We start from the raw sequence: 15,210 nt of genomic DNA, 5'->3' as shown, positions 1-15,210 counted from the left end.
ATGGAAGATTCCGCCTACCCAGTCTCTGCTTCACTCCGAATTCCATGTTCTCCGGGCACAGATGCTGGCTATAAGGAAGTGAGCAAGCTATAATCCTCATCCGGGGTCAGAGGCAAAACCTGCAGCGCCGACGGAGACATCAACATAAGAACATAAGCAATACCTCCACTGGGTCAGACCCGAGGTCCATCGCGCCTAGTAGTCCGCTCACGCGGCGGCACAAACAGGTCCAGGACCTGTGCAGTAATCCTCTATCTATACCCCTCTATCCCCTTTTCCAGCAGGAAATTGTCCAATCCTTTCTTAAACCCCAGTACCGTACTCTGCCCTATTACATCCTCTGGAAGTGCATTCCAGGTGTCCACCACACGTTGGGTAAAGAAGAACTTCCTAGCATTCATTTTGAATCTGTCCCCTTTCAACTTTTCTGAATGCCCTCTCGTTCTTTTATTATTCGAAAGTTTGAAGAATCTGTCCCTCTCTACTTTCTCTATGCCCTTCATGATCTTGTAAGTCTCTATCATATCCCCTCTAAGTCTCCTCTTCTCCAGGGAAAAGAGACCCAGTTTTTCCAATCTGTCAGCGTATGAAAGGTTTTCCATCCATCTTATCAGACGTGTCGCTCTCCTCTGAACCCTCTCGAGTAACGCCATATCCTTCTTAAGGTACGGCGACCAATATTGGACGCAGTACTCCAGATGCGGACGCACCATCGCCCGATACAACGGCAGGATAACTTCTTTCGTTCTGGTTGTAATACCCTTCTTGATTATACCTAGCATTCTATTCGCTCTCTTAGCGGCCGCTGCGCACTGTGCCGTCGGCTTCATTGTCATGTCCACCATTACCCCCAAGTCCCTTTCTTGGGTACTCTCATTCAATAATATCCCTCCCATCGTACCTTGAGTTTCTGCTTCCCACATGTAATACTTTACATTTCTCAACATTGAACTTCATCTGCCATCTCGTCGCCAATTCCCCGAGTTTGTTCAAGTCCCTTTGCAATTTTTCGCAATCCTCTTTAGTCCAAGCTCCACTAAATAGTTTGGTGTCATCTGCAAATTTTATTATCTCACACTTCGTCCCTGTTTCTAGATCATTTGTGAATATATTAAATAACAGCAGCCCGAGCACCGAGCCCTGCAGTACACCACTCATGAGTCACCTCCAGTCCGAGTAGTGGCCCTTCACTCCTACCCTCTGTTTCCTACCCTCCAACCAGTTTCTGATCCATCTATGTACGTCTCCTTCCACCCCATGGTTCTTCAGTTTCCGCAGAAGACGTTCATGGGGCACCTTGTCAAAGGCTTTTTGGAAATCTAGATATATGATGTCTATGGGGTCTCTGTCCATACGTTTGTTAATTCCTTCGAAAAAGTGCAATAAGTTCGTTAGGCACAATCTCCCTTTGCAGAAACCATGTTGGCTGTTTATCAGAAATTCGTTTCTTTCAAAATGTTCATCAATGTTTTCTTTTATCAGTGCTTCCGCCATTTTCCCCGGAACCAAGGTCAAACTCACCGGTCTGTAGTTTCCCAAGTCACCCCTTTTTAAAGATGGGCGTAACGTTGGCTATCTTCCAATCCTCCGGGATCACGCCTGTTTTCAGGGATAGGTTGTAAATTTGCTGCAGTAGTTCTTTTATCTGCTCCCTTAATTCCTTCAGAACCCTTGGATGGATTCCGTCTGGACCCAGGGATTTGTCAATTTTTAGTTTTTCTATCTGCCTGCGCACATCTTCAAAGCTCACTTCCATGGATGTTAATTTTTCTTCTTGTCTTCCATTGAAGAATTGCTCAGGTTCCGGTATGTTGGATGTGTCTTCGTTTGTAAATACAGACGAAAAGAACATGTTAAGCCTTTCTGCCACTTCTTTCTCCTCCTTCACCACTCCCTTCCTGTCTCCGTCGTCCTGCAGTCCCACCTTCTCCCTAGCCGGCTGCTTCCCTTTAACATATCTAAAGAACGGTTTGAAATTTCGTGCTTCCCTGGCTAGCCTCTCTTCATACTCTCTTTTGGCTTTTTGAACCACACGGTGACATTCTTTTTGATACTTCCTATGCTCTTTCCAGTTCTCCTCAGTTTTGTCCTTTTTCCATTTCCTATCGCTTCCTTCACTATTTTGGTTATCCATGCTGGGTCCTTTGTTCGACTCTTTTTGCACCGCTTTCAGAATCTGGGGATATACAGATTTTGCGCCTCGTTCACCGTGTCCTTGAAAAATGACCAGGCATGTTCTACAGTTTGCCATTTTTTGGAAGTGTTCCTACGTTTCTTCCTTACCATTTCCTTCATTGCTTCGTAATTTCCTTTTCTGAAGTTAAAAGTTGTCGCTATGGTTTTCTTTCCTTTCGGTATTCCTACCTCAACCTTGAATTTGATCATATTATGATCGCTGTTTCCCAACGGTCCCACTACTTCCACTTCCTTTGCAGGTCCCCGTAACCCATTTAGGATTAGATCCAGAGTTGCATTTCCTCTTGTCGGTTCTCTAACAAGCTGCTCCATGAAACAATCTTGTGTAGCCTCCAGGAGTTCTTTCTCCCTAGCGCATCTTGAGTTTCCAAGACTCCAGTCTATCCCGGGGTAGTTGAAATCTCCCATAATAACCGTGTTACCGCTTTTGCATTCTCGCTTCATCTCGGCTTCCATTTCTTCATCGATATCTCCGGTTTGCCCGGGTGGACGATAGTATAGGCCCATCTTTATTTCAGGCCCTTTCCTTCCCGGTATTTTAACCCATAGCGATTCCAGCTTGTTGGTCGTCTCTGCTGTGTCCATTCTTGTTGATTGCATGCTTTCTTTTATGTATAGGGCTATTCCACCTCCTTTCTGTCCTGACCTGTCCTGGTGATAGAGCTTGTACCCCGGCAGTGCTGTATCCCATTTGTTTTCCTCATTCCACCATGTTTCAGAGATTCCAATGATGTCTATGTCCTCTGCATTGGCCATGGCTTTTAATTCCCCCATTTTGTTTCTTAGGCATCCCTGACATCATCCCGAGGCACGGAGGAACTCCAGGTCCCATAGGGCTGAGTGATACTTCACTCTCCAAGACCTAGGTCTGCCCGCCTCGGTCAGCGGAAACGCCCTGTCCAACTGATACAGCGTAGGTTGTTATTGCTGTTTGCCACATCAAGGAGGTGGAAGAGGAGGTAGAAAGAACACTTCTCTGCTTTCCCCTGCGTTTAGGCATGTTGCACAAGGAGAAAAGATAAATATCCGACGGAAAATTGTAGAAATTGCCAACAAAGTGCAGGAGCCACCTGACAGCGCGACTCACTCCGTCGCCATCTTGTTCTCTCCCCCTCGTCAGCTCCATAGTTAAGGAGGACTGCTTGAGCTTCATAAATGTTCAGGCTGTTCATGTTTCTAGCTTGACTTGTATTTTATTGAATTCATTGTTTCTCTTAGAGGCTTGTTAATGTGTTAACTACATTACTGTTTCCTTGTTGATTGTTTTAACTTCAACTGAGCAGATCAGAGACCTGTTTTCATGGAATTCCTCGTATCCCTCGTTCTCCTATCTTCTTCTGTAGAGCAGTTGCCAGCTTTGGTACGCACTGAAGGGAGCAGCAGAGACCTATTTTCATGGAATTCCCCGTATCCCTCCTTCTCCTATCTTCTTCTGTAGAGCTGTTGCCAGCTTGGTTGCGCACTGAAGGGGGCAGCAAAGACCATGGAGGAGGAGGAATTGAAAAGCTGTGATTGACATCTTCTGCAGTATGCTCACAGATGTAGCATACCATTCCTATTGGAAAAGATATTATCAAGGTAAGAACCTAATCTCTTAATACACCACCACTAGAGAATGACACGGGGAAAAAATTTGTTCCTGTCCCCGCAACCACCGTTCCCGCCCTGTTCCCACAACCACTGTCCTCACCCCATCCCCACAGCATCTATATAAGCCTCAGTACTGCAATATTTAGCTTATTCCTTCCTTAGAAAATCAAAGTTCTGACTGCTGAACTGGAGAAAGAGATGTTCAGCTGCAGGGCTTTGTTTATACATTTTTATCAACACAACTAATATACTTCCTTATTCTAAAGCAAAAAAATAAATAAATAGATAGAAATGTATTTTTCTACCTTTGTTGTCTGGTTTCTACTTCCCTCATCTCATTCAATTCCTTCCATCCACTATCTGTTTTCTCTCTGCGTCTTCCATTTGCTTTGTTACTGTGCCTCTCCCTTCAAACCCCCCCCAATTGGTCTGGCACCCATCTTCTTCCCTCCGCTTCCCCCATAGTCTGGCATCTCTGTCTTCTTCCCTTCCATCGTCTTCTCCCCACTCTCTGTTCCCCATTTCCCTTCCTGCGTCTTCTCCCCACTCTCTGTTCCCCATTTCACTTCAGCGTCTTCTCCCCACTCTCTGCTTCCCATTTCCCTTCAGCATCTTCTCCCCACTCTGTCTTCCACATTTCCATCCAGCGTCTTCTCCCCACTCTCTGTTCCCCATTTCCCTTCAGCGGTCTTCTCCCCACTTTCTGTTCCCCTTTTCCCTTCAGTGTCTTCTCCCCACTCAATGTTCCCCATTTCCTTTCAGCGTCTGTTCCTCTACACCCCCCTTCGGCATCTGTTCCTTTACTTTCCACCACCACCCTTCCCTCTCACCACCTCACCGCCCTTCAGCACCGCTCGCGCGATCCAAGCATTTCCCTCCCTCCCCCTTACCTTCGCGGTGCGTTTTAATTTTACAGACCAACTTGCTCAAGCTGCCAGAGTCTGCCTGCAGTCATGTACGTCTGTGGGCGGAAGCTTCTCCTCTGACAGAAGTTTCACCACAGATGCATCCATGTAAGCTTAGGGGGCTCACCTGGACGGCCTTAAGACACAAGGTTACTGGAATTCACAAGAAAAGTCATTTCACATCAACCTTCTAGAATTAAGGGCTATTCAAAATGCTCTCACCACTTTTCAGAATTCTCTTTCCAAACACATCCTAGTTCAAACGGACAACCAAGTCGCAATGTATTAAATCAACAAGCAGGGCGGAATGGGCTCCCTCCTTCTTTGTCGAGAAGCCCAATACATTTGGAATTGGGCAATCCCTGCAACATATTCCTAAAGGTTATATATGTTCAAAGGAAACAGAATGTCCTTGCTGAAAAACTCAGCAGATTCCTCTGACCGCACGAGTGGACTCTCAACTCCAAAGTACTCTGTCAAATCTTGGGAACTCCACGGATAGACCTATTTGCGTCTCCCCTCAGTCACAAGCTGCCTCAATTCTGATCCAGACAATACTCACTACCGTGTCGTGAGGCAGATGCATTCCTTCTGGATTGGACAAACAAGTTCCTATATGCATTTTCACCAGTCCCTCTCATTCTAAAAACTTTAGTCAAACTCAAGAGAGAATCAGCTCCTCAGTGGCCCAGACAACCTTGGTTCTCCATTCTATTTCAGCTGATTGTCAAGGATTCAATTGCATTACAGATCTTTCCATCTTTACTCACTTTAGAGTCATGGATCCTTATTAAATCTCAACCTGCAATCTCTACTCTTGACAGCGTGGTACCTTTCAGTGTAACCTCAATAGATTTTCATCTCTCTGATCCTGTTCAAGCCATTATTGCTGCGTCCAGAAAACTTCTACCCAGCATTGTTATAAACAGAAGTGGACACATTTTACTTCCTGGTGTACTCTTCATCACCAAGAACCTTCCTCTACTTCTGTCTGTTCTGGATTATCTTTTCTCCAAGAGTATTCACCAAGTGCCTAGTGGTCATGGCAGCAACCCTGCATACTCATGAGTTTCTGCTGTTTCCATATCTGGACAATTGGCTGATAAAAGCTGCCTCACCACAACACTGTTGATGATAACATTTTTTCAATAGCTAGGGTTTAAAGTCAACTTTCCAAAGTCTCAATTTCAGCCATCCTAAAAACTGAAATTCATAGGAGCCTTTCTCGACACTGTTCATCTATGGGCTTTCTTACCTCAACAAAGACAGGATACTTTGCTTCAGCTTTGCAAGCAAGCAAGTTTCTCTTCTACAAACCATTTCAGCCAGACAGATGATGTGGCTCTTGGGACACATAGCATCCACTGTCCATGTTACCCCCTTTGCAAGGCTCCATCTCAGACCAGCTCAGTGGACTCTAGCATCTCAATGGTCTCAGGCTCTCTATCTCTATCTGGTAAACGAAGTGCAAAACCTGTATATACCCAGATTTAGAAAAGGGTGCAAAAAGAATCAAACAAAAGACCCGGCATGGATAACCAATGAAGTTAAGAATGTGATAGAAGACAAGAAGAAATCATTCCGGAAGTGGAAAAAGGATAAAACTGAAGAAAATTGGAAAGAGCACAGGAAACATCAAAAAGAATGTCACTGCGTGGTCAGAAAAACAAAAAAAAGAGTATGAAGAGAGACTTGCCAGGAAGACATGGAATTTTAAACCATTCTTCCGATGTGTGAAAGGAAAACAGCCGGCGAGGGAGGAGGTGGGACCTCTGGATGAGGGAGACAGGAAGGGAGTGGTGAAGGAGGAAAAATAGGTGGCAGAAAGACTAAACACGTTCTTCTCGTCAGTCTTCACAAAAGAGGACACATCCAACGTGCCGGAACCAGAAAAAATCTTCAAGGGGGAACAAGAGGGAAAATTATCATGCATGCAGGTAAGCCTTGAAGACGTACTCAAACAGTTTGATAGATTAAAAACTGACAAATCTCCGGGCCCAGACAGAATCCACCTGAGAATACTGAAAGAGCTCAGAGACGAAACAGCGGAGTTACTGCAGCAGATCTGCAACCTATCCTTGAAAACAGGGGTAATCCCGGAGGACTGGAGGATAGCAAATGTCACATCTATCTTTAAAAAAGGATCAAGAGGCGACCCGGGGAACTAAAGACCGGAGAGCTTAACCTCAGTTCCGGGGAAGATGGCTGAATCATTGATCAAGGACAGTATCAATGAACATATAAAAAGAAATAATCTGATGAGAACAAGCCAGCATGGTTTTTGTAAAGGAAGACAGGGCCGCTATCAGGGCAGTACTACCAGTCCTGCATTCAGGGGCCCGGAGCTGACAGGGGGCCCGGGCTCCCCCAGGGTCGCAAGCATAGTCTCCTCTCCTTCTCCTTACCTGCCCTGCCGCAGCACACAGCCGACCGGAAGTCTTCCCGATGTCAGCGCTGACGTCAGAGGGAGGGCTTAAGCAAAGCCCTCCCTTCCTCCGACGTCAGCGCTGACATCGGGAAGACTTCCAGTCGGCTGCTTGCGGCAGGGCAGGTAGGGAAAAGGCAGTCGAGTAGCGAAGGGGGGGTCTGCCCCGGGTGCAGCCATGGGGGGGAGTGTGCACAGCCGGTCAGGTCCCCTTAGCCTTGTGGCACTTCCCCTGACCGACCGACAACAGGCCCAGCCGACAAACCTCCCTGCCCTGTAGCAGCGAATCTAAATTACCTTCTTACAACAGTTTCAATACTCCAGCTGCTGTAAGAAGGTAATTTAGATTCGCGGCTACAGGGCAGAGAGGTTTGTCCGACCGGGCCTGTTCTGTTGTCGGTCGGGTGGGGAAGCGCCACAAAGGTAAGGGGCAGGGAGGAGGAAAGGTGGAGTGGAGAAGAAAAGACGCTTAAGGGAAATGGGTAAAACTGAGGGGGGAGAAGGCCGCTGAAAGCACTGGGGAAGACAAAGGGGTGGAGAAGGACGCTGAAATGACATGGGGAAGACAAAGGGGTGGAGAAGGATGCTGAAAGGACATGGGGAGGAGAGAAGGATGCTGAAAGCACATGGGGAAGACAGAGGGGGGAGAAGGACCCTGAAAGGACATGGGGAAGACAAAGGGGTGGAGAAGGACGCTGAAAGGACATGGGAAGATGGCGGGAGAAGGACGCTGAAAGGGCATGGGGAAGGCAGGAGGGGAGAAGGATGCTTAAAGGACATGGGGAAGACAGAGGGGGAGAAGGACGCTGAAAGGACATGGGGAAGACAGGGGGGAGAAGGACACTGAAAGCAAATGTGGAAGACAGAGGGGGGAGAAGGATGCTGACAGGACATGGGGAAGATGAGGGAGAGAAGGACGCTGAGAGGAAATGGGGAAGAGAGACTGGGGAGAAGACACTGGCAGGGAAGAAGACAGAGATGCCAGACTATGGGGGGAGTGGAGGGAAGAAGATGGGTGCCAGACCATTTTGGGAGGGGGGAGAAAGGGAGAGGCACAGTAACAGAGCAAATGGAAGACGCAGAAAGAAGAGAGACAGTGGATGGAAGGAATTAAATGAGAACATGAGGAAAGCAGAAACCAGGCAACAAAGGTAGGAAAAAAATTATTTTTCTTTTTTTCTTTTTTTTTTGCTTCAGGATAAAGTAGTATATTAGTTGTGCTGATAAAAATTTTTAAACATTAGAGGCTCTGGTAGAAACCCGTTTACAAAGTATGTATTCTTCCCAATTAATATTTCCAAATTAATAAAGTCTCTCTGCTTATTTGTAAATGGGTTTCTACCAGAGCCTTTAATTCAGTAGCATAATTAAATGAAATAACTATTTCTGTAGTTTATAGGGACGGGTGGGGATGGAGGGGATTCCTCGCGGGGTCGGGCGGGGATGGAGGGGATTCCTCGCGGGGACGGGTGGGGACGGGTGGGAGTCCTTACGGGGACGGGTGGGGACAGGTGGGACTTTGGCGGGGACGGGTGGGGACGAGTGGGATTTCTGTCCCCACGCAATTTAAACATGCACCTTTCTTCCTCCATCCCATAACACACACAGCCTGGTGGTGATGATTATCAGATTGATTCATGAATATATAATGATGTTATGAGTGTGCACCTCTTCCGTCCCATCCTCCTTAGCATGTCACATACAGCATGTTACATTACACAAAGTATGTGTAATGTAACATGCTGTATGCGACATGCTGAGGAGGATGGGAAGGAAGAGGTGCACACTCATAACATAATTATATATTCATCCATAGCTGCATGTTAATGATGTGCTCATATGCACTTATTTATCATCATAACATATACATCATCATTAACATGCAGCTGTGGATGTGTAAGGACAGGCTGAGGAGGATGGATGGGAAGGAAGGAAGGTGCACATATCAACATATCGTACATTTTTAATATGCATGAGCTATAGGCAAGCTGAGGAGGATGGGATCATACAGATGTGTATTTTCAGATATGCGCTCAGATGTGTATGTTTAGATATGCGCTCAGATGTGTATGTTTAGATATGCGCTCAGATGTGTATGTTTAGATATGCGCTCAGATGTGTATGTTTAGATATGCGCTCAGATGTGTATGTTCAGATATGCGCTCAGATGTGTATGTTTAGATATGCGCTCAGATGTGTAGTTTTTTCTGATATATTTATTAAGCTTACAGTATTTATAAAAACACATTTAATACTTGTTATAAAAAATATTGTGCAATTGTGATCTACTTCTGGCCTACAAAGGTCAAAAGAAATCCTTAACTGAGATTTTACATTCAAAAGTGAATTATAGCTACTAGCACTATTATTTATTAGTTATTTATTATGCAGATGTTTGTTAGTTTGTTATTAGTTCAGTATTAGACATATGTTAGTTTAGAATAGATAGGTATAGATTAGTTTAGTTTAGGTTAGGTTAGGGCCCTGCTGAAAGAGTCTACCTTGACGTGGTTGCAGGCTTACAAATCTTTTGGTCAAAGAGGGCGGCAACAGAGAAAAGTATGTGTGTATTCGGCCCATGGAAGAAGGGGGGGTCAGGGGGGGAAGGGGTGTGTGGGGGGCCCAATAGGATTGCTCAGTAAGGGGCCCAGAAATTTCTGATGGCGGCCCTGAAGGAAGATCATGCCAAACGAAACTACTGCACTTCTTTGAGGGAATAAGTGAACAATTGGACAAAGGTGACCCCCATAGACATCGTATATCTGGACTTTCAAAAAGCCTTCGACAAGGTACCCCATGAGCGCCTACTAAGGAAACTGTGGAACCACGGAGTGGAGGGAGACGTGCACAGATGGATCAGAAATTGGCTGGCAGACAGGAAACAAAGGGTAGGAGTTAAGGGACACTACTCTGACTGGAAAGGGGACACGAGTGCTGTCCCGCAGGGGTCAGTGCTGGGACCAGTGCTGTTCAATATATTCATTAATGACCTGGAATCAGGGACGAAGTGCGAAGTTATAAAATTCACAGACGACACAAACTCTCCAGTAGGGTTAGAACTGTGGAGGAATGCAAAGAACTAAAAAGGGACCTGAACAAACTGAATGACTGGGCAAATAAATGGCAGATGAGCTTCAATGTAGAGAAATGTAGTCTTGCACATAGGGAAAGGAAACACGATGTATAACTACACGATGGGGGGGATGGTACTGGGGGAAGGCAAACTAGAAAAGGACTTGGGAGTTCTGGTGGATAAAACAATGAAGCCGGCGGCACAATGCGCAGCAGCCTCAAAGAAGGCAAACAGAATGTTGGGCATTATCAAAAAAAGGTATCACGACCAGAACGAAGGAGGTTATTCTGCCACTGTATCGAGCGATGGTGCGCCCACATCTGGAATACTGTTTTCAATACTGGTCGCCGTACCTTAAGAAGGATATGGCGATACTCGAGAGGGTCCAGAGAAGAGCAACAAGGATGATAATAGGCACGGAAAACCTTTCATATGCTGAAAAGCTAGAGAAGCTGGGGCTCTTTTCCCTGGAAAAGCGAAAATTTAGAGGGGACATGATAGAAACTTATAAGATCATGAAGGGTATAGAGAAAGTAGAGAGGAACAGATTCTTCAGACTAGCGGAGGCAACAAAAATAAGAGGGCATTCAGAAAAATTGAAAGGAGACAGATTCAGAACAAATGCTAGGAAGTTCTTCTTCACTCAGAGGGTGGTGGACATCTGGAATGCGCTTCCAGAGGAGGTGGTAGGGCAGAGTACGATTATGGGTTTCAAAATGGGATTAGATGATTTCCTGAAGGCAAAGGGGATTGAAGGGTATAGTTAGAGGATTACTATACAGGATATTTAACGGTTAGAGATAACATGTTTTAAGTAAAAGATCACTTACAGGTCATGGACCTGGGGGGGGGGCCGCAGTGGGAGCAGACCGCTGGGCATGATGGACCCATGGTCTGACCCAGCAGAGGGAATGCTTATGTTTTTAAAAGATTACAATCACCTTACCTCTTCAGTGGTGAATGGATCTGATCAGCCTTTACAGGGGTCTACCATTTCACATCCTTCCATATCAGAAAGTGCTCACCACAGATACATCCATGTATACTTGGGGAGCGCACCTGGACAGTCTTCGCACACAGTCTGCTCAAGAGAAAACATTACACATCAACGTATTAGAGCTAAGAGCAATGTGAAATGCTTTACAAACCTTTCAAAGCAGTTTTTCCAATCAGGTTCTCGTGGTTTGAACGGACAATCAAAAGGGTCTCTTTTACACCCCAATTTGCAATCGTTGCTTGGTACCTCTTAGCCTAACTTCAACAGATCCTAATCTCTCTGACGCAGTACCAGCCATTATAGCTGCTTCCAGAAAACCTACTCGGCAATGTTATCAACAGAAGTGGATATGTATTAATAGGTGGTGTACTCTCCATGTTCCTGTCAACAATAAATCTTTGGCCTCTCATCCTCTTGTTTTCAGGTTTATGAAGGGACTTTTCAGTTCCAATCCTCCACTCAAGCTGCTTCCAGTTGTCTGGGATCTTAATATAGTCCTAGCTACACTGATGAAACCACCATTTGAACCAATGGCTTCTAATCACCTCAAGTTTCTCACTTAGAAAGTGGTCTTCTTGATTTCTCTCACTTCTGTTCATCCAGTGAGTGAACTCCAAGCATTGGTGTTGGACCCACCGTTTACATTATTCCATCATGATAAGGTGGTTCTCCGCACCCATCCTAAATTCCTTCTGAAAGTGGTTATGAAATTTCATCTCAATCAATCCATTGAGCTACTAGTTTTCTTCCCAAAGCCTCATGCTCATCCTGGAGAAACAGCTCGTCACACGTTGGACTTTGAGCATGGTATTGGACGCCAGCGCACTCATAAATCTGCAGTTGCCAATTAAGCTGCTAGCTTTCACTCAAGGTGTACAAAATAACAAAAATATGGAAAATGAACGCATAACGCAAGGTTCACCAAAATAAAATATTTTTATTGATTGTTTTTATTTTTCCATTATGAAACTCAAAAGACTAGGTGCGTTAGCGGGAGGTCGTTATAGTTGCCAAAATGCTGGCCTTCTGATAACGAGCTCAACTCAATACTTCGAAGCTCCCCATTATATACCTTAAGTTCAGTATGACATCATTAGCCATGTGGGCCAATCAAAACTAACAGAGGTGGTCTTCAAAGTTAGACAAAGAAAATTCCTCTACATGTTTAAAAGATTCAGAAATCATATTTGTTTTGTTTACATTCATTTCTGAATATACATTAACATTTTATTACAAATCCAATATTCTTTTTTGTCCTTTTCCAAAAAGGTATATTAAGAGAATCTGCATTTGTTAAAAAAGGTGCTGATATATCCTCAGCCTGCTTTGAACAACTAACAGTTTCATGTTACACCTAAAAAAGTGTTGAAAACTGGTCAGCCTTAGAGAAAAAGGAGAAGGAGGGGCTGTTTCCCCCTCTCCCTAAAACCTAACAGCTTCAAATGTCATTGATCCTCACACAGAAGCCTTCCTATGTTAGAGATTGCTGCAGTGTCTCTGATTCTAACTTAACCATTTTCAGATGCTGTGTTCAGGATTTTTTCATTAGTGTTCTTTTTATAAACCATTTATATCACCACATATCACATTCAGGGGCCCCTCCATTCATTCATAATTTCATTCATACTTAATGCATGTTATATCTTAGGTTGGGATATGTAATCTAATATGCTCATCCTAATCAGCCTAAGGCACATCTGATATCAATTAGAACCACGATGCTAGAAGCGGGAAAACTGAACAAAAGGACACAGGCTGAACACAAAATGGAGTAAAAACCAAGCAGAGATACAGAAAGACAGAGAACCCAAAATGGAGTCCATGTATATCTTGATTTCCTTTATGATCTAGCTTAATAGCAAAGTACATAAAAATAATATTATTATACTTTTCCTTAATATTAATCTGTAATGTGTTTTTCTGGCACTGGCTACATCCATATTCAGATTTTATTCACCAATTTTCCGTATGCTTCTATTGGGTTTGGCCTTAACTAACACATATGCTTGTTTCTAACTAGAGTTACCCAGAATCATATGAAAAACATGCTCTTTGGTAGAAACATTCCACAAAAATACTGCACTATCATGTCCTGACGTCCGTTTCATTACCGTCCCATAGACATCACCCCCTACTGGCTACGAGCCACTACTCCTCAACTGTAAACGTGCCTTGGCTTACTACATACAATGAACTAAGCCACACAGGACTTCACCTCAACTGTTCACCTCCTTTGATCCTAACAGATTGGGCAAGCCTGCAACTAAAAGAACTATTGCTACATGGATAGCGGCCTGTATTTCTTTCTGCTATGCTCAGGCTCGGCAGCAGCTTGAGGGTCATGTAACAGCACACAAAGTCTGAGCTAAGGCAGTATCAGCTTTCTTACATTCCATTCCCATTGATGAAATTTGCAAAGTAGCAACTTGATCCTCAATTCACACATTCACATCTCATTACTGTCTAGAATCCTATTCAAGACGAGATGGTTGTTTTGGCCAAGCAATATTACAGAATTTATTTTCTAAATGGCCAACTCTCCCTCCATCCCATTTCAGTAAGCTAGGGAGTCCTATATGTGAGAATATATTGTCTGCTTGTCCTAGGATAAAGCACAGTTACTTACCATAACAGGTGTTATCTGGAGACAGCAGACAGATATTCTCACATCCGTTCTACTTCCCCTGGTTGACTTCTTAGCTTGCTAACGGAACTGAGGAACCATGAGCTGACGTCAGGCGGAAAGGCACTCGCGCATACGTGGTGCAGGCAGTTGCAAAGTTTCTTAAAACTTAAAATGACAGTTCACTTTTAACACTGTCCTTACTGGGCTCCATGGATGATGTCACCCACAAGTGAGAATATCTGCCTGCTGTTCCCGGATAACATTTAGTAAGTAACAGTAAGTAAATGTGCTTTCTCTATCAACAAGTTAGTCTGATCTTTCAACAAACTGTATAACAATTATAAGCGTTTTTTTCTTTTCTGTTTTAGGTTAACCAGTGGTGGAATAGTCTTAGTGAGGGACAGCGCACTGTGACAGGTTTGTTTTAACCTACAGTTATTGAGCATTTACTTACATAAAAAATCTTATAATTTATGTATTCTTATATACATTTTTTTATTTTTACATCCCTCCACTTCAGCCTAACCTTCTGTCTTCTCTTACTATAATGCATTGGTCTCTAGCTGTGGGCTTCAAATTATCAATACGTCGGATTTTTGGTGTAATGATTCCCTGCAAAGTGGCATAGTACCAGGATAGAACAGCTCTCCTGGAGCTCAGAACTAGTGTAAAGTTCTGAGTATGTGCAGCCCTTCCTGCACTTGGTTTCCTCAGTCACCTTAGTTTTATTAATTCCTGTCTGCCAAATGGACATGAAAGTAAAGATCAAATTTTAAATTTCCTTATTCTTTTAGTCTTCCAATATTGTTTTTTCATTGTCTTTTTCTTTTATTAATTAGAATATTTAAATTTTTACATTAGAACATAACATAACATCAGATTTCTAGACCGCATAACCATAAGTTCAATGTGGTTAACAAAAGATTACAATATGAGAAAATACAATGAGATCTATTTTGTCAGAAATTTTGAAAAAAGGAAGGTTTTCAACATCCCAGAATTGCTTAAAAGTAATATACTCGGCTATATACCAAAGTAATATATACCAAAAAGATCTTTGCATTCTGAGAATTTAGCTTTACTGAAGACGTCTGTGAACCCAAGACTTTTTGAGACTGGTAAAATGACTTTCTGTTGTACAGGAGTTAAGTTATGGAATTCCTTGGTGGGTCAGATACGAAATTGCTGTGAAAAGGATAGGTTTAGAAGATTACTAAAAACGTAGCTATTTGTAGATGTCTCTTTTTAGTTACTTTTGCTAAAGTTGATGAACTATCCATGATCTTTTTTATCCACATTATGGTATTTCCTTGAAGACTGTTTTTACGTTTATTTTATTATATGCTTATTTGACTATGTATTTGTTTTTATTATGTGTTCATTTTAAATACTGTATAT

The 15,210-nt window shown here is 43.7% G+C and overlaps 1 protein-coding gene across 4 annotated transcripts in view; it reads left to right on the top strand.

Moving 5' to 3' along the window:
* Nucleotides 1-15,210, top strand: part of PARL (presenilin associated rhomboid like) — a 592,851-nt gene that overhangs the window by 196,879 nt on the left and 380,762 nt on the right. For all 4 annotated transcript variants that reach the window (XM_033957698.1, XM_033957696.1, XM_033957699.1 and 1 more), the window contains exon 4: nt 14,181-14,229. In XM_033957698.1, coding sequence (XP_033813589.1) covers nt 14,181-14,229 — 49 coding nt within the window. The remainder of the gene's footprint in view (nt 1-14,180; nt 14,230-15,210) is intronic.

The sequence above is a fragment of the Geotrypetes seraphini genome, chromosome 9 (genome assembly GCF_902459505.1).
Source record: "Geotrypetes seraphini chromosome 9, aGeoSer1.1, whole genome shotgun sequence".
Taxonomy (NCBI): domain Eukaryota; kingdom Metazoa; phylum Chordata; class Amphibia; order Gymnophiona; family Dermophiidae; genus Geotrypetes; species Geotrypetes seraphini.
The sequence above is the reverse complement of the archived record's forward strand: the minus strand, read 5'-3'. Positions and strand labels throughout refer to the sequence as shown.